Source organism: Podarcis vaucheri, assembly GCF_965113315.1.
Source record: "Podarcis vaucheri genome assembly, contig: SUPER_1_unloc_1, whole genome shotgun sequence".
Lineage (NCBI taxonomy): Eukaryota > Metazoa > Chordata > Lepidosauria > Squamata > Lacertidae > Podarcis > Podarcis vaucheri.
Window position 1 is genome coordinate 322658 of NW_028118828.1, and position 25596 is coordinate 348253.

The window sequence follows — 25596 nt, forward strand, 5'->3', positions numbered from 1 at the left end:
CTGGGTTCGACCCCTGATGGCAACGCACAACGATATCCTAAAGGACACTATGAAATTTTTTCGTGCAATGGATATCATGTTTTCCAGCGACGTTGAGGAAGGGGCGGTGCGCAGACAGTTAATGGCTTGCAAGCAGGGAAGCAGATCTGTCCGTGAGTACTGGACTGAATTTACCATGCTGATTCACAGATTGGGGTGGGATTTATCGGCAGCACCCATTCAGATGCTATTTGAAGAAGGTCTTTCTTCAGCTGTGAAAGACGAGCTGGCCAGGAGCCCCAGGGCGGTGTCTATGGATCAGCTGACCAAATCTGCGCTGACCATTGGAGCGCGCCAGGAGGCAAGAGCCTTGGAGAGGCGGGAAGGGAGAGGGGAACGTTGGAAGGAGTTACGCATTCCAGACATTCCTGAGCCAGCTTTCCCGCCGGCAGAGCCGATGGAAATCGGAACAGCCCGCGCGCGCGCAGTTTCAAAGCCCAGTGAGGGGGCGAAGAAGGAGGGAAAGGGAGCCCGGAAATGCTATCTCTGCCAACAGCCAGGCCACTTTGCCAGAGTCTGCCCCCAGAGGAAGGAATGGCAAGGAATGGTGGGGGCTGTTGAGGGGGAAGAGCAGGGAGAAACGGAGCAGGTAAAAGCCAACGCCTGGTTGCCATCAGGGCACTGCAGCCAGGCCAAAGAGCAGTGAAAGTGCCCCTTCCCCAAGTGCCAGTGCCAGAAGCTCCTCGACCGGCTCTAGTGATTGAAGTGTCGCTAGAGCTGCAAAATGGACACCCCCTAAAAATAAAGGCACTGTTGGACTCAGGCAGCTCCTGCAATTTTATGAGCAAGGAGTTTGCTGCTGAACACCAGATACAGACTATCCCTTTAAGCAACCCCCTGCAGGTGACCACGATCGATGGCAGGGAACTGTTGGGAGGAGGAGTCAGCTTGCAGACCATCCCAATGATAATGAGGGTGGCAAGGCACACAGAACGGATAGCGTTTAATGTGGCCACCTTGGGAGGTGCTCCCATTATTTTGGGAATGAGCTGGCTAGCCCTACATGATCCGCTGGTGGGCTGGCATCAAAGAGTGGTTTCCTTCGGTTCTGCACATTGCTTAGAACACTGCAGGGGGGAAAAGGGGTCAGCAGGGGCCCAAGCCACCCTGGCAGGGACTGAAGTAGTGGAGAAGGGGAAGGTGCCACCACAGTATGCTGATCTCAGCGACGTGTTCAGCGAGAAGGAAGCTGACCAACTACCTCCGCATAGACCCTTTGATTGCCAGATCAATTTACTCCCTGGAGCACAGCTTCCTGTAGGCAAGTTGTATGCCATGTCAGACAGGGAAATGCAGGAGTTGCGAGCGTTCATTGACAAGAACCTGAAGAGGGGCTTCATCAGAGAGTCCAAGGCAGCGGGGGGTAGCCCAGTGTTTTTTGTGGACAAAAAAAACACGGACAAGCCGAGGCTGGTATGTGACTTTCGGGCCCTAAATGCAGTGACAGAGCCGGCGGCTTTTCCTATGCCCAGGATTGATGATATTTTGACCAGGGTGCGGAAGGGAAAGATTTTTACAAAGCTGGACCTAAGGGGGGCGTACAACCTGATACGTATAAGGAAAGGGGATGAATGGAAGACCACCATGTTCACCCCTTTGGGGGCATTTGAATACTTAGTTATGCCTTTTGGATTACAAACAGGCTCCGCGTGTTTTCAAGCTTTCATGAACCACGTACTGGGGCCTTTGCTCTACAAGAATTGCGTGGCCTTCTTAGATGACGTGTTGGTGTATTCGGAGAATGAGGAGCAACATGTGAGAGACGTCAGAGAAGTGTTGAGCAGGCTGCAAGCCAACCGACTGTGGGTGAAACTGGAGAAGTGTCAGTTTCATACCAAGGAGGTGGAATTCCTGGGGTACCGCTTGTCAGACAAAGGGTTGGCCATGGACCCCGGCAAGGTTCAAGCGGTGCTGGAATGGAAAACACCCAAGACCAAGAAGGATGTGCAGAGGTTCCTAGGGTTTGGAAACTTTTATCGTAAGTTCATCCGCAACTTCGCCCACCTGACGGCGCCCATCACGGACTGTCTCAGCAGCAAAAAGAAGTTTGTTTGGACGGGGGAGGCGGAGCGAGCGTTTGAGGAACTGAAAAGGGCCTTCGCCTCTGGCGAACAACTTCTACATGTGGATTTACAAAAAAAGCTGAGGGTCGAAACAGACGCGTCGGACCGAGCCATAGGGGCGGTGCTTCTTCTGCAGCCGGGGAAGGAGGGGTCGGAGTGGCGACCGTGTGCCTTCTTTTCGCGGAAGCTGAACAAGTCTGAGAGGAACTACACGGTGTACGACCGGGAACTTCTTGCAATTTATGAGGCCTTCCGGAGATGGAGGCACCTACTAATTGGTGCACAACAGAAGGTGCAAGTGTGCACGGACCATAAGAATCTAGAGTATTGGAGAACTGCGCGAGTGCTCAACCAACGGCAGTTGAGATGGGCCCAGGAGTTCTCCAAATTTAACTTTGAGATTTGTTACGTACCAGGCCCGGAGAACGTTAGGGCGGACGCTCTCTCACGCAAACCTGAATATTTGGAGGGAGAGGGTGTACCCGAAGAGACCCATGTCATTCCCGAGGACCGCTGGGTGTGTGGGGCGGCATTGGTGGGGCAAAGGGAACTGGTAGAGGGAACGGGGCAGGATGTATACGCCCAGGACAAACTCAGGAGTCTTAGGAGGGAGGGAGACAAACCCGGGGGTTTTGAGGAGAGAAATGGGGCGTTGTACTACAAGGGAGCGTTATACATACCTGAAGGGGAATTGAGGGAAAAGGTACTCAAGCAACTGCACGATAACCCCACAGCAGGGCATTTTGGGCAACACAAAACCATGTGGCTGGTTACCAGGGAATTCTGGTGGCCCAAGGTCAGGGAAGATGTGCGTGAATATGTGAGAGGGTGTGACCGTTGCCAACGAGCCAAGGGGGAGAGGCGGGCACCGGCAGGTTTATTAGAACCACTACCCACGCCGGAAAGACCGTGGGAGGCAGTGGCAATAGATTTTATGACTGATCTGCCCAGGTCCAAAGGGAAAACAGCCATTATGGTGGTGGTAGATCTGTTAACCAAGATGGCACACTTTATAGCCTGCTCACATGCGGTCACAGCAGAAGAAACCGCCAAATTGTTTGTGGAAAATGTGTTTAGGTTGCATGGCGCCCCCTTGAGGGTGGTTTCGGACCGAGGGAAACAATTTACTTCCAGGTTCTGGAGGAAGCTCATGAGCTTACTGCATGTAGAGGTTAATTTCTCTACTGCCCGTCATCCAGAAACCAACGGGCAGGCGGAAAGAGCTAATGGTGTCCTCCAGCAATATTTGAGGTGTTATGTTAATGACAGAGAGAATGATTGGGTGGAGAAGCTGGCGTTGGCAGAATTTGCTTACAACAATGCAGAGAACGTGTCCACGGGAATGAGCCCTTTTTTGGCCAATCACGGGTGTCATCCCCGAGCCTTCCCAGGGGGGGAGGGGGAGAACTGGAGCGTTCCAGCAGCAGAACAGTTCGTTGAAGAAATGGAAGCGATCCATCGCCAACTCCAACTTAATTTAAACCGGGCGAAGGAGGAATATAAGAGGCAGGCAGACAAAACCAGAAGGGAAGGGGAAAGCCTTAGGGTGGGAGACCAGGTGTGGCTGTCCACCCAAGGGTTACCATTTAAAGGAGGTTGTAAGAAGTTAAGACCCAAAAGACTGGGCCCATTTGAAGTCACGCAACAGGTCAACCCAGTGGCTTTCAGACTCCGGTTACCGAACCACATGAAGTTGCACCCAGTGTTCCACAGATCGTTGCTGTCACCGTATATAGGGGACAGAGAGGGGAGGGTCAATAGGGGACCAGCGATGGAGGAAAAAGAACACAGCTACCATGCAGCGGAGATCCTAGATTCCAGGTGGAAAGGAGAGCAAGTAGAGTATTTGGTAATGTGGGAAGGGGAACCGGAGTCGGAAAACACCTGGGTCAGGGCAGAGGATGTAGATGACGAGGTTCTAATTGAAACTTTTCATCAGAGATTCCCTCGAAAACCCCAGCCAGTGGCGAGGTTCCGGAGGGAATACTTCGCCACCACAGACGAAGAAGAGGAGTTGGAGGGGTTCTCTGATTCCGAGGTGGAGGAGGATTCAGCGAGTCGGAACAAAGACCGATGGAGGGAGATGTTCGAGACGTCGGAAGATGAAGAGGATTCGTTTCGGGGTTTCAGCTCCTCACCGCCCAGAGGAGAGGGAGGGGGCGGGGGGGAAGGGGGCCCTGGAGGGGAGGTGGATGTCAGGGAACTGACATCAGAGGGAAAGGAGGTGATAGGGCTCCCAGAGACTGGGAGAGACTCAACAGCCAAAGCAGGGACCAGCAGGGGGAGCGCGGGGTCTCTGGAGGAGGATCTCAGGGATACTGAGAGAGATGCAGCAGCGCAGGCAGGAAGCAGGGGGGAGAAAGGGGTGAGAGACACGTCCAGTGAAAATAGTGGGGAGGTGTCAGAAGCAATTGCAGGGAGACCCATGCTTCGTCGGAAGCTGTCACGTCGTGAGTCCAGGAGACGTGTTTCCGTTAAGGAACTTCTTTGTTGGAGGCGTTTCCGCAAACAGCCACTGTCGGACTCTAACAGTGACTAGAGCAGACATGTCTGAGGAGCTCTGTCACACACAGAGGTTTGTGGGGCTGCACAAACTCTGAAGGGGCACCATTTTAAGCACAAGCAGCTAATCATCCCCTAATAGAATCGTTGAGTTGGAAGGAAATCTGAGGATCACGTGCAATGCAGGAATATGCAACCTTGGCATTGTCACCACTATGCTCTAACCAACATTGGTAGAGGGACAGACATTTCATTTCACTCACGATTGTACAGCTGTGGCAGGCAACCAGAGACCCCCTGGACCAAAGGGGACTCCCTGGGATTTCAGTTGACACTTCTATCTGGTCAAGCAAGAGAGGCAAGAGAGGAGGAGGGTACCTTTTATCATATGTGGTGCACCTGCCCCAAGGTGAAAGACTTCTGGGAGACGATTTATAATGAATTGAAGAAAATGTTGAAATACCGTATTTTTCGCTCTATAAGACGCACCAGACCACAAGAAGCACCTAGTTTTTGGAGGAGGAAAACAAGAAAAAAAATATTCTGAATCTCAGAAGCCAGAACAGCAAGAGGGATCGCTGGGCAGTGAAAGCAGCAATCCCTCTTGCTGTTCTGGCTTCTGGGATAGCCTGCATTCGCTCCATAAGACGCACACACATTTCCCCTTACTTTTTAGGAGGGAAAAAGTGAGTCTTATAGAGCAAAAAATACGGTATACATTTATTAAGAAACCAGAGGCCTTTCCTCTTGGAATAACAGGTTTGGAGCTGCCCAACAAAGATGTTAAATTATTTTTGTATGCCACAACTGCTGCTCGAATTTTATTAGCTAAGAATTGGAAAACACGAGAAGTACCAATAGTGGAAGATTGGCAGATGAAGATGATGGATTTTTCAGAGCTAGCCGATCTGACTGGAAGAGTCCAAGACCAGAAGGAGGAGGAGTACCAGGAAGAATGGTTGAAATTTAAAGACTATTTAGTTAAGTATGTTAAGTTAAATTAATTGGAGAAGCTTGCAAATAACAGATAGGCTTAGGATTTAAATAGGTAATGTGATGAATTAATATGTTTAATACTGAACTGGAAAGGTGGGGGAAAGGTTAAGTGATTAAGTTAATTTTATAAGAATATTGGTTTTGGAAAACCGTTAAAACTATATACACTGAAATTCAACCAGGGGGATACGGGGAAGTCACTTAACAATGTTACTAAATTTGGTTTAAATACGGTTGAGATTTATGTTTGCCTTGTCTCTCGTACCAAGAAATGGGTTCATTGACGCAGCAAGGCTTGCCGTTGTCCCACATGCCATTTGCCTTCACAATCTTTTGACTTGGGAAGGTGGCCGTGTAAACAATTAAAATGTCACAAAAACAAAGGATTGTTGTTTCCAGCTGGTAAATAGGCAATGCAAAAAGTTCCCAGAGAAACAACAAAAATCTGTGGACTTGCCTTTCCCCCCAAATGATAGCCTAACCGAGAGGGCATATAGTACAGCAAACTAAGGCCCGGGGGCCAGATCCGGCCCAATCGCCTTCTAAATCCAGCCCGTGGAAGGGCCGGGAGTCAGCTTGTTTTTACATGAGTAGAATGTGTACTTTTATTTAAAATGCATCTCTGGGTTATTTGTGGGGGATAGGAATACGTTCATATTTTTTTCCAAAATATAGTCCAGCCCACCACATGGTCTGAGGAACTCTGGACCGGCCCATGGCTGAAAACGTTTGCTGACCCCTGATATAGCAGAAAGAAACTAATCCAAAATGAAATGCTTCCACATATTTTGTGTAGCTCACCTGCATAGCTGACACAGCAGAACCACATTAGCCAGATTTCAATCTTAGCAATTAGAAAAGTTGAAAGGGTGATGTTAATTTTTGCCACACACACTGCACTGAAATTAGGGTAACACTACATCAAACAGCACTTCTACCTTTAAAATAGATGTTCAGTGCTAGATTATCTTAGGTTGCTTCCAGATGACCTGTTTACTGAACATTCATCCCAATTCATTTGTGTACAATGTTTGGGAGAAGTGCTTTTTCCTGTCAAGTTTCGTTACTGTGTGTGTGTGTGTGTGTGTGTGTGTGTGTGTGTGTACACACAGTCATACCTCGGGTTGCGAATGCTGCGAGTTACGTCTTTTCAGGTTGCGTCCTGTGGTGACCCAGAAGTACCGAAAGGGTTACTTCCAGGTTTCGCCGCTCGCACATGCGCAGACATGCAAAATGATGTCACGCGCATGCGCAGAAGCAGCAAATCGCAACCCGCACATGCACAGACACGGGTTGCATTCCTTTCAGGTTGCGAACGGGGCTCCAGAACGGATCCTGTTCACAACCAGAGGTACCACTGTGTGTGTGTGTGTGTGTGTGTGTGTGTGTGTGTGTGTGTAAGGTAAAGGTAAAGGGACCCCTGATCATTAGGGCCAGTCGTGACCGACTCTGGGGTTGCGCGCTCATCTCGCTTTATTGCCCGAGGGAGCCGGCGTACAGCTTCCGGGTCATGTGGCCAGCATGGCTAAGCCGCTTCTGGCGAACCAGAGCAGCGCACGGAAACACCGTTTCCCTTCCCGCCAGAGTGGTACCTATTTATCTACTTGCACTTGACATGCTTTCTAACTGCTAGGTGGGCAGGAGCAGGGACCGAGCAATGGGAGCTTACCCTGTTGCGGGGATTCAAACCGCCAACTTTCTGATTGGCAAGCCCTAGGCTCTGTGGTTTAACCCACAGTGCCACCCGCGACCCTCCATAGATAGATAGATAGATAGATAGATAGATAGATAGATAGATAGATAGATATTTGCAGGGGAGGGTGTTGAAGCAAGGTTCTTAAGGAGCTCAAAACCCACTTAATGACACAGTTTGCTGCTATGCTACTGGCTCCCACCCACATGACAGCAACAGCCTGGAAGTCTCCTTAGAGCAGATAGGAAAATGCTCTAGACCACTACTGAATAACATCCTGATCACGGGAACGAGGAAGAACCCTATGTATGCCTATTCAGAAATAAATCCAAATGAATTGGATTTACCCCCAGCGTTCCATTAAACACACATAAAATGCTGAAGTGTTTCAGTACTAAACATTAAATATAATTTATTGATAAATATATGTATATATGGGGATACACAAACACAGAATCTTGAAGAGAAAAAAATATTCTCTGTATGGCAATACCAGAAGAAAATGAAATTAACTGCTGATTCAAAATTCACATCACAGATCTACTGTAAAAAAATTATAAGGTGCTTTCTAACAGAGAAGAAAACTTACATAAAGCAAAGCTGTATATGTATATTTATGTATGAACACACACACACACACACACACACACACACACACACACACACACTGCCAGAATCACTCCTTGATCTTTTTAGAGTTGCCCTCCACCATGTCACTGACTGGTAAATAAAAAACCTTGAAACAGCTCACTAAAAGGCTCCATCCAAAGGAGAACGGAGGACTGTGATGCTATGGATCAGTCTTGGCTGAATATTTGGCAAACTCTGTTTTCCGTGTTCCGCCCCAACGGGAATGAACTTATACTTCTGCGAGGCAACTTCTTTTTGGTGGCGCATCTTGCTTAGGTCCAAGACGCCCGCTTGGTTCACGCACCAAGGGTCGTAGATTTCTTCCGTCGGGCACGGATGAGGAGGGTGCACCATCTTCATGAGTTTGGGACGCATCACAACGCCCAGCAGATCTTTCTTAAACGATTCCCAGGAGTTCTGTCTGAGGAAGACTTGACACAGCTCGTCATCACTGAAAAGGGAATTAAAAATTGAGAATAGGGTGGCATCCCCCTGCAGCCAAACAGTTCTTCTCTGCAGGGCCGGATCTAGGTTTGATGAGGCCCTCAGCTACTGAAGGTGTTAAGTTGTGGGTGAACATATCAGACGACACAGCGATTCTTCAAACAGCTCTTGTTTATTCATAGACCCAGAGCAGAACTGGGCTGAAGGGTTCAGTCAGCCTGCTTATATAGAGCTCCAGTACAACATTACTGTAACAACTTTCTAAAACTATCCAATCACTGAACGTCACTTTCAATCCTTCATTTGCATAACTATCTACAGTATCCCCCTGCTGGCCCAGGGTGAGAACTTCAGTACATAACAGAAGGTAATGGGGCCCTTTATATGTCCAGCTGTCCCTTGTCAACAACAGGTTTTCACTGTTTCTTGTGTTGAATATATGCTATATGGTAATTTCTGGACCTAATAGGTATCTAAAGCCATTTGCACATAACAAAATATGCATCTTATCAAAGTAACTGTTACAACCAGTCCGTGCAGAATGTAGGCACCCTGTATATAGAAATGAGCAAACCAGTGATATTTTAGGGAGCAGGCTAGCAGATGGGGCGCATTACAGTGGACCCTCTAGTTATGTACCGCTCTGGATACGTAACTTTCGGGTTTCGAATGCAGCAAACCCGGAAGTGTATACTTCTGGGTTTAGCACATGCACAGAAGTGTTCTGTGTGCCACGCGCATGCGCAGAAGCGCTCAATCGCCCCACATGCGTGCGCAGAAGCAGCACCTCTGCCAACAGACTTTTCAGGTTGCGGACGGACCCCTGGAACAAATTTAATTCGTATCTGGAGGGTCCACTGTATAGTCATACCTCAAGTTAAATATGCTTCAGGTTGAGCGCTTTCGGGTTGCGCTACGAGGCAACCCAGAAGTAACGTAATGCGTTACTTCCGGGTTTCACCACTCGCGCATGCGCAAACTGTCAAAATGACGTCACACGCATACGTGGAAGCGGCGAATTGCGACCCGCAGGCGGTTACATTCGCTTCAGGATGCGAACAGGGATCCGGAACGGATCCTGTTCGTATCCAGAGGTACCTCTGTACTAACATCGTAGGAGCCTACACAACACAAAACACTGTTGCTGTATGTAGGTTTTATTTTATTTGTTTTTTATCTTATATTTTGGAAATGTGCATCCATTTTTTCCTCCTTTAAATTTTTTGGGGGCCCCCAAGAGAGTCGGGCCCTAAGCTATAGCTTATTGAGCTTATACATGAATCCAGCACTGCTTCTCATCAGTTCTCATTTTCTCCTGGGGAAAAAGACCCATCTAGTCCAGCACTCTGTTCTCACAGTGGCCAACCACATGCTTCTGGAAAAGTCCACAAAGAGAAACTGAGAACAACAGGACATAGCTGACATATTGAGTATCCATTGATAGCCTTTTCCTCCATGAATTGGTCTAATCCCTTTCAAGGCCATGGGGTGGTATTCAAGTAACTCTTACTCAGAGTAGATCTACTGAAATTAATGGACCTAACTTAGTCATGTTCATTAATTTTAGTGGGCCTGCTCAGAGTAAAACATAATTGAATACAACCTCATTGGTCCGTTTTGAAAACTGAATGGTGTCATTTAGCTTCTTTTAATTTGTTATCTTGATTTCTAATTTTTCTGGTAAGTTTCACCATTTCTTCATAGTCCACAAGTTTTTGTATCCGTTCTTCTTTTGTCGGAACTTCTTATTCTTTCCATCTTTGTGCAAATAACATTCTTGCCGCTGTAGTCGCATACATGAATAAATTTCTATACAGCTCGGGTTGCGAACCATGATCCGTGCAGGAGGCACGTTCACAACCTGCAGCGCTGCACATGTGCGGGTCATGATTCAGCGCTTCTGCACAAGCGCAAAGCGCGATTTAGCACTTCTGTGCATGCGCCAAAACCCGGAAGTAACCCGTTCCGGTACTTCCGGGTTCGGCGCAGTGCACAACCCAAAAACGTGCAACCTGAAGCGTCTGTAACCCGAGGCATGACTGTACTGTTTAGGTTCTGTTCTAAACCTGCTTCTCATAGGCTCCAGCAAACCACATAATATCTGAACACTCCGTACAGATACAGGGAAATAGATTTGTCAAAGGGGCTTCAAGCTTAGTCTACAACATAGCATCTGTGTTTCCATCATTATATAATGGGCTTGGACCCCATACATCACAACCCCTCAATATCTATCTCGCGCCAGCCCACCCCAATGCTTCAGTCCTTCCTACCTGGGATATTTCACCTTTATTTTGCCAAATTTTATCATGGTGGCAGCATCTGCCCATTCCTCAACCTTCTCTTTTTTCAGACGGATGATCTCTGCCCCCTGACTGACCAAAACTATGACACGACTATCATGCAGATTCGCCTGAGAAGAAATGCAAACCGTGAGGAGATCCTTCCACCAATCTTTGTGGAACAACTTTTGAACGGACCACCTTTAAAAGTACCGTATTTGCAAAGTCTGATTTAATTCTGTTTGGGCTACCGAATGCTTGCCACTCCATCTGTACATTTTCTGGATACAAGGGGCTGGAGTGAAGGAATACCCAAGGCCTCTTTCATGAACATAAACAGGGATGCAAGAGGCAAGGTACAGGCAATAATAATAATAATAATAATAATAATAATAATAATAATAATAATTTATTATTTATACCCTGCCCATCTGGCTGGGTCCCCCCAGCCACTCTGGGCGGCTTCCAACAAAACACTAAAATACAATAATCTATTAAACATTAAAAGCTTCCCTAAACAGGGCTGCCTTTAGATGTCTTCTAAAAGTTTGGTAGTTATTTTTCTCTTTGACATCTGGTGGGAGGGCGTTCCAGTTCCTCAAAATGTTCAGCCTCTTGTATTCTTCTGGCTAATTATTGCAAATGCATTGGATATCTGAAGGTCGTTTATTGCAATTTAAACAAAAATCATACAATAAGTGAAATAACTCATTGAACTATATTCAACTCCTTTTATTCAGGCTTTTGCTGTTCCGCCCACTATTTCATTTCATTTTTAATTTGTAGACCACCTTTCTATTTTACACACAAGGCGGCTTACAGCAACAAAATATATGACAAAGAACACCCTAATAGGTGGAAGGAATTTATTTTGTATAGAAATGTTTTCTTTTATGTATGTTATCTGTTTTGTTATACTGTTGACTGGTGATGTTAAAATCAATAAAAATTAATTAAAAAAAACTGCAACAATACGCACCATAGAAGAATCTGACCAATACAAAAAAGTCATAATAAAAGATAACTTTAAAATGGAATGACTTTTATCCAATAAAGTAATATTCGGTAATCTGTTAGAATATGAAATGAACTTTCAAAAGGCCAGCAAATAATAAACAAACAGAAATTCACTCTTAACAATTACAATAAGTACAATAAAACAATTAATGATAAAAGTACCTGCAACTCACAATGCATAAAATATCACAGGGGACTCTTTACTAAGTCCCTGGCCCTCCTAGAACGAAAGCTACAGGGAGGGGGGAGGAAAGGACCAGGAACTCATTCATTCATATATATATATATATATATATATATATATATATATATATATATATATATGCAGGTTTTGGTGTCTTCGGGTGTCTTCCCGTGTAAGAGTCGGGGTGTCTGGGCGACGTTTCGACGAGGTCTCACTCGTCATCTTCAGGCTGGTGCTTTCGGCTTCTTGTTACTGGAACAGAGCAGAATCTGGTGTTTGAGTTCCTATAAATACTGTTGAGGGGTGTGGTGTATAGCCTCCAACCACACCCCTCAACAGTATTTATAGGAACTCAAACACCAGATTCTGCTCTGTTCCAGTAACAAGAAGCCGAAAGCACCAGCCTGAAGATGACGAGTGAGACCTCGTCGAAACGTCGCCCAGACACCCCGACTCTTACACGGGAAGACACCCGAAGACACCAAAACCTGCATTCCTGTACCCGTGAAAATCTACGAAAGCATATATATATATATATATATATATCCATTTAATATTATACATTCACATCATATTTATCCACTATACCACCTTGGCTTTTAGAGCCTATAGACTTCCTTCCTTCCCGCCTCATGGCTTTCAAAATTAACATTTATATCATTGCAATTTATACGTTTTCCGATTCTAATTACACTCATTGCAGAATATCTCAAAAAAAAAAAAAAATAGAGAAAGAGCAGGAACTCTTCTAAGCAATTTCTGCGATATGAACCAGCTTGACTGATCCTGCCTGTCACTAAATGAGTGAAACCAATGAGTGGAGTCGGAAGTGTAATTCATAAGTGAGTTGTTTAGACACCGGCCCATAGAAATCCCCAGAGTCCTAAAAAACTACTGTTTCCTCCTCCCTTTTAATGCAGTTTTTCAGTACAGTGGTAGCTTGGGTTAAGAACTTAATTCGTTCTGGAGGTCCGTTCTTAACCTGAAACTGTTCTAAACCTGAGGTACCACTTTAGCTAATGGGGCCTCCTGCTGCCGCCATGCCGCCGGAGCACGATTTCTGTTCTCATCCTGAAGCAAAGTTCATGAGGTACACCAACTCTTGGGGTCGGAGGCGCGTTCAGTCCCCCAAATTTTTGTTTGAAGGGAGCCCCGCCGGCTGCCCCCCCCCCAAGGTTGAGGGGGCCTGGTACGATGTCATAGGAGGTTGCTCAGGCCTGAACGGTGTCAGGGGGTCACACCCACCCACGCAGAAGGCTTGCACTAGCCTGCACAGCATCGAGAGGCACGTGTGACATCACGCAGTGCAAATATGATGTCACACGTGCACCGAGACTTCCCGATCTGGGGGGCAACCTGCCCCTCTGCCCCTGCATGGCCGCCATTTTGTGTCTGGTGCCCACAGCACTCTCTCAAAATTCATAACGCTCCCATGAGTTCAAAAAAAAGGGTGATGATCCCTGCTATATAGTCCCGCCACGAAATGTTGGAGATTCATTCCCCATGTTAGCAGTCATGGGATTGTTGTCTATCACATGACAGTATATGTTTTCATTCCACAGTGTGGGAAGTGACGGAGACAGGATGTTTTGGTATTACTGTGTTCCGTGAAGTGGGACTATTGTCCTTTCTCTCTTTGCTATCTGATGCGAAAAAGGAAGGAGCTAAGTCGGAATGCTCCGAGTGTATTATATGTAAATAAACGTAGATTAGCCAAAATGCTGTGCTATTGGTTCTGTTATGCAAACTGCAAATACTCTGCAGATCCCTAAGTGTGTTAATGCCTTTTAGCATCAGTCGCTGTGATGTTCAGGCAGAAGAAAGCTTTTGAAGCTCCCGAAGGATCGACCAGGAGGGAGAGAACATGCCAGTCGGGCATGTGTCTCTGCCAGGGTCCTACACAAGAGTAGGACGCTCCTAACACGAAAATGTCCTGCTCTATAAGGCTAGAATATACTTACTATCATTTCTCCTTTGCGCAATTCATCCATTCTGATATATACAGCTGCTGCAACAGAAGTTGGCATCTCTCCATAGGAAGTAGAGTACATGGGTTCCTTTACAAACTCTCCCGATATAATCTTTTGAACAACCTCCCGATCATCGTCCCCATGATGCTTCTGAATGAATGAACTAGAAATTGAAAAGTGGGGGCACACTTGTTTGTTTGTTTGTTTGTTTGTTTGTTTGATAAAATATATATACTACCTCAACGCTGTTTACAGAATGCTAAAATGATAAAATCATCACTAAAATTTTTTACAGCCTTAATTTAAAATGTACAGAAAGTTAAAACCAGGATAAAAGAGACTAAGGCAATTAAAAACTCATAGAAATGTTCTAAACATCTGGGTAAAGTAAAGGTAAAGGGACCCCTGACCATCAGGGCCAGTCGTGACCAACTCTGGGGTTGCGGCGCTCATCTCGCTTTATTGGCCGAGGGAGCCGGCGTACAGCTTCCGGGTCATGTGGCCAGCATGACTCTGCTTCTGGTGAACCAGAGCAGAGCACGGAAATGCCGTTTACCTTCCTGCCAGAGCGGTACCTATTTATCTACTTGCACTCTGACGTGCTTTTGAACTGCTAGGTTGACAGGAGCAGGGACCGAGCAACGGGAGCTCACCCCGTCACAGGGATTTGAACTGCCGACCTTCTGATCGGCAAGTCCTAGGCTCTGTGGTTTAACCCACAGCGCCACCCACGTCCCTAAAAAAAAAAAAAAAAAAAAGCCTACGGCACCCAGTATTCCCAGGCGGTCTCCCATCCAAGTACTAACTAGGTCTGACCCTGCTTAGCTTCCGAGATCAGACAAGATCGGGCGTGTTCATGGCAGTATGGCCATAGACAAAAAACATCTGGGTGGGTTTATCTAAATATGAATGCGTTCAGCGGGCACCAAAAAAATACAGTGAAAGTGCCTAGCTTGATATCAACAAGAGTTCCAAAGTGCAAAGGATTGGGTTCTTACAAACACGGCACAGGTATTATGAAGCACCTGTAAAAGTGTCAAATGCAGGCTGCTCTTTGACGGTTCATTGTGCCTTGTGAGATACAAGAACCCTTATCTCGAATTTTTGCACACTGATCAGAGTGAAGAGATCTCCCCACCTTACATTCATGTGATCTCAGGTGAAGGACAGGTGGACGTGGTTTGCCCAAAATAGTATCACAGGCCAAATCCAGAGGCCTGGTGGCCCCAATTAGACCCATGGATTGGCAGTTCCACACTACAGGTTTAGCCCCTTGCTGTCAGGGTCTGGGCAGACAAGGAATGGGAGAGACCGCCTCCCCAGCTTGACCCTTCTAGGGAGGAGGAAGAGGAAGACAGTTTAGCAGAAGGAAACTGTTAAGTTGTGAGTGAACATATCAGACGACACAGCGATTCTTCAAACAGCTCTTGTTTATTCACAGGCCCAGAACAGAACTGGGCTGAAGGGTTCAGCCAGCCTGCTTATATAGAGCTCCACTAGAATGCAACAGTAACTATCCAATCACTGAACGTCACTTTCAATCCCTTATTTGCATATGTGGACCTGGGTGAAAACTATTTACAGTATCCCCCTGCTGGCCCAGGGTGAGAACTTCAGTACATAACAGAAACTAATCCAAAATGAAATGCTTCCAGATATTTTGTGTAGCTCACCTGCATAGCTAACATAAAACAGCAGAGCCGCATTAGCCGGATTTCAGTCTTAGCAATTAGAAAAGGTGACAGATTTACAACAGGGGTTTGAGGGAGGTCACAGCTCAGAGGCAGATGAGGGGGGAAGTTGGGAAATAATGGGAGAGAAGGAGGAAGAGGAAGCAGCGGGGGGGGCAACAGCTGATGGACACAGTGTCTTTAGAAAGCATTCTAGACCTTCCATCCTAGAAACCGGCAAGCCTTGAAAGTAGGAGAGCAAAGAGCTCAAAGACAGAGGGCACATGGCAGCAGCCGTAGAGGAGATGATGAGATTGATGAATGAAGAAGTGGGAGAGATGGGGAGATGCACTCAGGACAATGCCATTATCGAAGAGGCTGGGTTCTATAGCCTCTCTCTGTAAACACTGAATAAAAAGTGGATGGTAAGAAACATTTCCTTGTTTTTGTACGTTCCTGGCAACTGGCCAGCAGTCGCCGGCAGCAGCCTGACACTTGCACCCTGGGCGACCAGCCATTTCCCTTGCCATAGCTGTCAACCGTCCTTTATTTGGCGGGAAAGTCCCTTATCCTAGCGCCGTGTCCCGTTGCTGTCCCGGATTGATGATGTCCCTTAAATTTCCCGAGTTTCAAAGGAAGCAGCTCCTCTCCCTCCCTCCCTGCCAGCCAGAGAGGAGGGAGGCTCCAACTGTGTTGCTTGGCTACGACTGGGGGGTGGAGCTTGCATGCCTTGTGCTGATCAAATCAGCCGCGTTGCCTGGGGACTCGCCTTTGCTCAGTGCTTCCCAGCGGAGAGGTGACGGTGGTTTTCCTTGCTGCATCCCCTTTGCCGGGTTGCTGCGTTGTGGGAACCACCGCTTGAGGCTTCGTTTGGCTGCTGGCTGGACTTTCTGCCTTTGGCTCAGAGAGGCTCAGAAGTTGAACATAGCTGTGTTTGGAAAATCCCTTATTTTGGCTGCTGATCCCTTATTTTCGAGGCTGCTGGTCCCTTATTTTCAAATCTGTAAGTTGACAGCTATGTCCCTTGCACTCTCTGCCTCTAGGAAAACAACCCGGAAAACCCCCTCGCCTCTCACCTTTTGTCCACGTTTATCACACTTTTATGCTGCCTGTTGAAGAGACTATCCTGCTTCATGAATTGGTCATACTGTTCATTCCGCTGACCGATATAGTAGTCTTTGAGGTCCTTCAATCTCTCCCGACTGAAGGAATTCCACATCGTGCTTTTGAATCTGTCAACGCACGCAACCTCTGCATAAGAAGAAAAGCATGTCTGAAGCTAGTTATGTAAAAAAGCCATTGCCCCCCTCTAAATTTAATTTAATTAAAGGAAAATTCAAAAAGTTATCACACAATAAAATTGCATGTTTTAAAGCAGTGTTCCCCAACCTTGGGCCTCCAGCTGTTTTTGGACTACAATTCCCATCATCCTTGACCACTGGTCTTGCTAGCGATGGGAGTTGTAGTCCAAAAACAGCTGGGGGCCCAAGGTTGGGGAACACTGTTTTAAAGGATAAGAGTAGCTCAAAAAGTTCCTACTTTAAAAAAAATATTTTACACTGTTTTCACATAACAGGTTTTTAATGTTAACCAAGCCTTTTCAGAAGTAAGTCGTATTGAATTTGTTGGTGCTTATTTCTCAGGTGAGCAGGGTAAGTGTTAAGTTACAGTCTAAGTTGTCTTTTGTGCTTAGGTCCAATGCAGAACAGAAAGAGTAACAGAGGCATTTGTAAAGCAAATGGACATTGTAAGAATGCATGCTTTAGGTTTGCGTTGCCAAAAAAACTTAAACAAGGGCTACTTCAAACTTAATGTGTAAAAAAATGCATTAAGGTGTGAAGGCCAATTTATGCAAGGGGTTTAGATTTCTGTAGTAGATGAGTTAAGGGTAGCACTTTTTTCTTTCTGCTTTTTTCATTTCTGGTATTTTTCTGTAAAATTTGAAACTTCTACGAAGGTTGTGTTAAAAGTTCCCCCCACACACAAAAAAGCAAGGAACACCCGAGTCCCAGAAGCAGTTTAGTCCTGCTGGCCACATGACCCGGAAAACTGTCTGTAGACAAATGGCGGCTCCCTCAGCCTGAAAAGTGAGATGAGCGCCACAACCCCATAGTTGCCTTTGACTGGACTTAACCGTCCAGGGGTCCTTCACCTTTATGTTACAATCTTTAGAAGATATCTGAAGGCAACCCTGTATACAGAGGTTTTTAAATGTTTTGTTATGTTTTTATATATGTTGGAAGCTGCCCAGAGCAGCTGGGACAATACAGTCAGATGAGTGGTGCTTAATGAAATAATTAATAAATAATAATAATAATAATAATAATAATAATAATAGAATAGGACATCCCTATTTTCATCACAGAAATATCGAAGAGTATGGTGTACCTACTCCCTATGCCCTTGAAATAAATTATGGGTGGGATATAAATAATAAATTATTATAAATTATTATTATAAATTATTATTATTATTATTATTATTATTATTATTATTATTATTTCCCTCAGAGAATTCTGGGTATTGTAGTTTGTTCAGGACTGCTGGGAATTATAACCCTGTGAGGGGTAAACTACCGTCTAGGGTCCAGAATTCATTGAGGGAAAGAATGGGCTTCACATGATGCTCTGTATATTCAGCACATGATGCCCCACAACGAAACCTTGCAATTGGTGCTGGGAATTGTAGCTCTGTTAGGGATAAACTACAGTTCCAGGTCTTTGTGGGGGAAGAAGTGTGAATTAAATGTATGCCATGCAGTGCTTTGCCCCCCCCAAAAAAAAAACATTTAGATGTCCTCTCATTTTCTTACTCATATTGAAATACTGCCCCTGCGATGGCCTGGGATTCGGACTCAGAGGCTGAACCTGAGGAATCCCAGCCTGCACAGGAGTCCCCGCCTCCAGAACCAGCTGCGCCGGGGATGGGACTTGAGCCTGAAGGGTCCTCACCTGTGCTGGGTCCTCAGGTGCAGGCACCAGCTGAGTCTGCTCTGGCTCCTGAGGTGATGGAGGACCCATTGCCTGCAGGTGCTCCACTCTCAGCCCCGTCAGGGGAAGGTGAGGTTGCCTCTGGGTCCGGTAATCCTCCAGCCTCTCCTGAGCTGCAGAGGCTCAGGGCAGAGAGGCGGGGGAACTAAGTTCCCGCAGGAGGAGTGCTCGCCTCCAGGCCAGGAGAGGCGAGTCACCTGTGGACCGGGGCCGCCCTATGCCTCGGGGCAGATAAAAGCCAGTCAGCTCCAGTCCCAAGTTGTGGAAGCAACGTTGTTGCTAGCCTGTTCCTGCCTGCACCCTGTCCTGCTCTTCTGCCAGAGTTCCTGACCTCACCCGACTCCTTGCCTTGGACCCCGCTTCAGCCTTGACGGACAGCCTCCATTCCACACCCTTGACCTTGGACTGGACTCAGACCACGCCGCACAGCAACCCCCCGGGACCAGCACAGCCCCTCAATGAGGCCAACAGTTCACAAAATGTTTAGGGGTATGCGTACCCCTGCATACCCCCAGAAAAAAGCACTGGCGTGTTCCTCCCAGTCTGCTTCCTACATACAGTTTTTGCTATATCTGCTCCAGGGATAGAGGCATAGAAATAGAAGCCATGCCATTGCTGCCATCTATGAAAAGCCATGAGCAAAGGTCGGCCTGTTTTTGTTTGTTTTCTGCTTGATTTAGGAGAGCTTTCAGCTACAGCCATTCTTTGTTTTGCTATTTTTATTCCATTTCATGTTTATTCTCTTCTTCATATTGCACCGTTTCGTGGGAAAAGAGAGCTTTGGCACATTCTATACTGCTTTGGTTCCAAGCTTTCTTGGAACGGCCTTCCTGCCAAGATCAGCAAAAGGAGACCTAGAACATTGGGCAAGGCAAACAGAGAGGTCTCTGTTACAGATAGGTAGCCGTGTTGGTCTGCCATAGTCAAAATAAAAAAATTCCTTCCAGTAGCACCTTAAAGACCAACTAAGTTAGTTCTTGGTATGAGCTTTCGTGTGCATGCACACTTCTTCAGATACACTGAAACAGAAGTTGCCAGATCCTTCTATATAGTGAGAAGGTGGGGAGGGGTATTACTCAGAAGGGTGGTGGGAATAAGAGAGGTCTCAGAATGTGAAAACGACTCTTGCTTATGGCGTTTTCCTTGATTTTGGGGTGTCCGGTGAGAACACTCTCCCAGGGCCCTCATCAAATGATAATTTTCTGGAGTCTTTGAGGCCATTGTGATAGTTAAATTGGAATCAATATAACTTTGGAGTGTGGGTTTAAAAACTGTTGAAGAAGGTCCATAATGGAAGAAAGCTGGAATACAGTGGTACCTTGGGTTAAGTACTTAATTCGTTCCGGAAGTCCGCTCTTAACCTGAAACTGTTCTTAACCTGAAGCACCATTTTAGCTAATGGGGCCTCCTGCTGCTGCCGTGCTGCCGGAGTCTGATTTCTGTTCTTATCCTGAAGCACTGCACAGTTCTTAACCTGAAGCACTGCACAGTTTTCCCTCTCTGCGCAGTGCCCCTTCAGCAAAGCAGGAGGAGGAATGGAAGGGGCGCTGCGCAGAGAGGGAGAGATTTTTTTTCTTGTTCTCCCCCTCTAAAGCGTCCTATGGTCGGGTGCGTCCTATAGAGCGAAAAATACGGTATATGTGGTTCTCAGATGGTCTCCAATCTAACAGCTGACCAGACCTGGACCCATTTAGCTTGAGCAAGGCAGTAGCCTTGTGTACCTGCAAGACCATGTGCTGAGACCAGGTGCCATCCTGGCAGCTGAGAAGTCCTGGTGAATCACATGTGCGTAAAAGGGCAAAGTTGTAACATACCAGCTGCTATGCGGTGCTTCTCCATCATATGTAGCTTGCGTTTGGGGAAACACAGTTGTTTTGAGATCCACTTGTGGTAAGATGGACAGGTACTGAGATCCACCAGTCGCAAAACCTCGCACACACCCTGATGAAACGACAGAAAAAACTACGGCTGAGTTGATCATATGGGCCCATAGCTATGCACATCTTCCCAAGATTAGAACACAGAGGAGGGCAGGGGAGGAAAATGAATTGACCTGATGTATAAACCTTGGCAGTTTATAGGAAGTTTCCCGAGGAATACAGTCGAACCTCGGTTGTCGAACGTACCGTATTTTTTGCTCTATAAGACTCACTTTTTCCCTCCTAAAAAGTAAGGGGAAATGTGTGTGTGTGTTATGGAGCAAATGTAGGCTGCACAGCTATCCCAGAAGCCAGAACAGCAAGAGGGATTGCTGCTTTTGCTGCGCAGCGATCCCTCTTGCTGTTCTGGCTTCTGGGATTCAGAATATTTTTTTTCTTGTTTTCCTCCTCCAAAAACTTGGTGCGTCTTGTGGTCTGGTGCGTCTTATAGAGTGAAAAATACAGTAGTCCATTCCAGAAGCTTGTTTGGCTTCCGAAACATTCGACAACCGAGGCGTGACTTCTGATTGGTTGCAGGAGCTTCCTGCACTCAAGAGGAAACTGCGTCAGATGTTCAGCTTCTGAAAAATGTTCGAAAAACGGACCATTTACATCCAGTTTGGGTGTTCGGGAGCTGAATTGTTCAAAAACAGAGCCGTCTGATGAAGATGATGGACTTTTGGGAGCTAGCTGACCTGACCGGAAGAGTTTGCAACCAGAAGGAGGATGAGCACCAGGAAGAATGGAGGAAATTTAAAGAATATTTAGCTAAATATGCTAAGATAACTTAAATAGAAATACTTGCAAATACCAGACTCGCTTAGGATTTAAATATGTGATTTTATATAATAATATGTTTAAAGTTTATATGAAAAGTAAGAAAGAAGTTAATTGATTAAGTAAATTTTATGAGAAATTGGTTTTGGAAAATTGTTACAATGATACACATTGAAATTCAGCTGGGGGGATTTGAGGAAGTCACCTAACAATGTTAATAATAGTGGAATAATTACAGTTAGGATTTATGTTTGTTTGTCTGTTTATAAATTTGGAAAATCAATAAAAAAATTGAAAAAACAAAAACAGAGCCGTCCAGGAGCTGAGGTTTGACTGTACTGCCATCTACAGTGTCTTCTTAAGAAGATAATTTACATTTTTTGGCAGGGGGGAGTTGCCTAATTAATCATGGGCGCTAGATTAAAAGGATATTGAATTGATTACTCCGATGAACTAAATTATAAGCTGAAACCTTAGTTCTGACCCTACCAGGGCATCATGCTAACTCTTTCCCTTTCTCCAGCATCACATTCCACCAAGGTTGGCCCTAGTATGAGACACAAGTGGCCTATTCTTAGATATCATCAACGGACTGCAATTTGTTGTTCTTGCGATTTTACTGTTATTCTGCCACAGAGAGGCACTTGTGAGATTTCCTGCCTCCTGTGCCAAAATACCAGTGTTTGAAACTCCTATTGTTCCAGGCGCATTTTGCAAGACGGAATTTCATGAGCACGAGCATTTTCTGAGCTCTGGGCACAGGACTGTGCCTAAGATTTCAGATTAAAACTGCAGAGTGGAAGGAAAGGAGGACCATTTTCTGCCTCCCCACTTCCAGCTACTCTCTGAAGACTGGAGAAGAGACCCTCTTCAGAATATTAGACGGGTGGGCAGGGGAAGGACTAGACTATGTGAAAAATGAACATAATATTTTAGCTGCAGTTCATTCAGCTTCAGCTTTGTATTCTTGTTATATTCTTAATGTATTCTTGCCCTACTTGCCATATAATTACCGTATTTTTTGCTCTATAAGACTCACTTTTTCCCTCCTAAAAGATAAGGGTATGTGTGTCTTATGGAGTGAATGCAGGCTACGCAGCTATCCCAGAAGCCAGAACAGCAAGAGGGATTGCTGCTTTCACTGAACAGCGATCCCTTTTGCTGTTCTGGCTTCTGAGATTCAGAATATTTTTTTTCTTGTTTTCCTCCTCCAAAAACTAGGTGCGTCTTGTGGTCTGGTGCGTCTTATAGAGCGAAAAATACGGTACTTTAATATTGGCTGAATTTTTGAGTGCTGTCCATGTAGAAAGACTGGGCCGTTATAAAGAGATTTAGTGGTTCTTAATTGACCGGTGATGTGGTAGTGTTATACTGTATTATTTATGCAAATTGATTTTCTCTGGAGTTAAAGATCTGACAGGGACAAACCTTGTTATGCCGAATTCGTATTTTGCACAATTTGTATACGGTGTTTGTTTGATAATGTGTGGTTTGCTATGACTAATAAAGGATTGACTTTTTTTATTTGAACTGAGGTTTGGTGGGAACCTCAAGGTTTGTGACTTGGCGAGGTGGTCCAGGGGCGCTCTGCAGGGGGTCATGGAGGATGAGGGGGGCTGCGCGCGGGCATCCAAAGGGCGCCCTCTTTTTGGTGTGAAGAGTGGTCATTATGAGGGGGGACGCTAGGGGCGCCTTGGAAGATGGCCGACAATACCATCTCTCCAGCTCGCACGAGGTAATTAAGGGGCTGGTGATGGGAGTAAATCAGCCTCCCCAATTCTTCCCGGTGGAAGGGAAGATGCAACCTCGTCCGCGGTTGCCCATAAATCACCCCCGAGTTCGAAAGAAGGAGGGGGTGAGGGCACTGGACGGAAAGCCCTTGAGTGAATTCGGATCTCCCGGACGTTGTTTCTGAGAGTGACTCTAGTTGCATTACTTAAGATAAAAAATTGGATATAAAACTTATTGCACATGCTTCAAGCGAAGAAAAGCGTATGTTAGCTGCTAATTAAGCCTGCGACTGAGAAGTTAAGAGTGATGGAATGGAATGGACTGAAGATAACATCAAAGAGTAACATCTATGCCGGTATGTTGAAATGGAACGAAAAGGAGGGGGGGACTTTTTCTTCTTTTTATTACAATATTACCTAACAACACACACACACACCCCGCCCGAAGAACCGTCATACAACTTATAAGAAGTGAGATTTGAAAATAAACTGTGTGGAAATAAAAATATCAACTAAAGCCTTTGTTTTTTGAAAGATCTGGAAAGAAAACAAAAGGCTCTCTTGTGACGCAGTTTTTAATCGGGATCCGCCATTATGAGACAGACCTCATTGCGAGATTAGTAGGCACAGGGGGAGGCGAGCCACTACTTTGTTATCATGTTTGTGTTTTAAGTTCGACTTGGCAAATTCTTCCCTGGAAAGCCTAATTTATGATGCAACCTGTCTGGGAAAATTAATGAGCAAACGCCTAGATTTTATTTCATCGGAGCTGAGAATGATGGCATCTGCCACTCGAGAAGGACTTTTGGATCAGCGTGTGAGAATTTATTGCAAACAAAAGACTTACCAGCTTAAAAAAAAAGGGAGAGCCTTATAAAGTTCACTCAGAAGCATAATATTGCTTACTTTAACTCGCCTGTGGAAACAACTCAGAGGCAATTAAGAAGAAAAAGGATAACATCAAGAAGATTGATAGGACTGGTGAACACTAAAAGCAGCAGAAATATGAGATGACTGGACCCTTACTGAACTCGAAGCATGGGAACCCCCAACAAAATATATAATTTGGCAAAATATTTGGACTTTATGATATGTATTGGTATAATTTGGAATAATTAATGTGATGTGATTGGATTGTTAAATGGAAAACTTAATAAAAAAATATTTTTTTAAAAAGAGTGGTCATTATGCTCTTCACAACAATATACTCCCCCCCCCCGAACTGACGTCCAATAGTCCAATATGCGCACCTCCAAAGGAAACAGACCCCCCAAGGGCTACAGTGGCATCCCCACCTGTTGGGAAAGTAAGGCATATTATATGAAAGATTAATCACACGCTGAGCTCACCTTTGTAATAAATATCATCGTGGACGTATCTGTGATGTCGCTAGTAATCACCTGGCCATAGTGGAACCTCTCGATTTTGCAGTAGTAGGCTATTTTCGCTACTGAAGAATCGGGCAGTGTTTCGAAAAGGTCGACGCTTCTGAAAACAGGAGGGATGCATGGAGAGCTTTCATCTGCAAGGGTTTCAAGCTGGCAACCGTGATTTCGGTGTCCAGGTAAGCATGGGCCTACACATTAACTCCTGGGAGGAGGGAGGTGTTAGAAAAATAATAATAGAAAAAGGACTGGGAAGTGCTGGGAATCTGCATATTGGGTCAGAATGAGCAGCGCTTATTGGGAAAGAGGTTTTTAAATTTTATTTTAAAGCAGCTCTTTTTTGGAACTGTGCTTCTTGTGACAACGGAACAGCAGCTGACTCAGACTTTTCATAGTAAAAGCACTCTTGTACAGTGGTATCTCAGGTTACAGATGCTTCAGGTTACAGACGCTTCAGGTTACAGACTCCACTAACCCAGAACTAGTACAGTGGTACCTCTGGCTACCTACTTAATTCATTCCAGAGATCCGTTCTTAACCTGAAACTGTTCTTAACCTGAGGTACCACTTTAGCTAATGAGGCCTCCTGCTGCCACCGGCGAGCAATTTCTGTTCTCATCCTGAGGTAAAGTTCTTAACCCAAGGTACTACTTCTGCGTTAGTGGTGTCTGTAACCCGAATTGTTTGTAACCTGAGGTACCACTGTACCTCAGGTTAAGAACTTTGCTTCAGCATGAGAACAGAAATTGCACCGCCACAGTGCGGTGGCAGCAGGAGACCCCATTAGCTAAAGTGGTACCTCAGGTTAAGAACAGTTTCAGGTTAAGAACGGACCTCCAGGACAAATTAAGTTCTTAACCCGAGGTACCACTGTATCACATAAGGATGCACTCACTGTAAAGGTAAAGGACCTCTGACAGTTAAGTCCAGTTGTAGACGACTCTGGGGTTGCGGCACTCATCTCGCGTTACAGGCCAAGGAAGCCGGCGTACAGCTTCCGGGTCATGTGGCCAGCATGACTAAACCGCTTCTGGCGCAACGGAACACCGAAACCAGAGCAGCGCACAGAAACGTTGTTTACCTTCCCGGCACCTATTAATTTACTTGCACTTTTTGGGGTGCTTTCAAACTGCTAGGTTGGCAGGAGCAGGGACCGAGCAACAGGAGCTCACCCCATCGCGGGGATTCAAACCACCAACCTTTTGATCAGCAAGCCCAAGGCTCAGTGGTTTAGATCACAGTGCCACCCATGTCCCATGCACTCACAGTGAAAAAGCTTAAATACACATTGTCATTAGAGGTTGT

At 45.8% G+C, this 25596-nt stretch overlaps 1 protein-coding gene across 4 annotated transcripts in view; it reads right to left on the minus strand.

Annotated features, from left to right (window-relative positions):
• Positions 1 to 7969: 7969 nt before the first annotated feature.
• Positions 7970 to 25596, minus strand: part of CNBD2 (cyclic nucleotide binding domain containing 2) — a 46716-nt gene continuing 29089 nt past the window's right edge. For all 4 annotated transcript variants that reach the window (XM_082242354.1, XM_082242352.1, XM_082242353.1 and 1 more), the window contains 6 exons: positions 24256 to 24394; positions 20295 to 20421; positions 16567 to 16741; positions 13812 to 13983; positions 10641 to 10780; positions 7970 to 8374 (listed from right to left, as the gene is read on the minus strand). In XM_082242354.1, coding sequence (XP_082098480.1) covers positions 8044 to 8374; positions 10641 to 10780; positions 13812 to 13983; positions 16567 to 16741; positions 20295 to 20421; positions 24256 to 24394 — 1084 coding nt within the window. In that variant the 3' untranslated portion in view covers positions 7970 to 8043. The remainder of the gene's footprint in view (positions 8375 to 10640; positions 10781 to 13811; positions 13984 to 16566; positions 16742 to 20294; positions 20422 to 24255; positions 24395 to 25596) is intronic.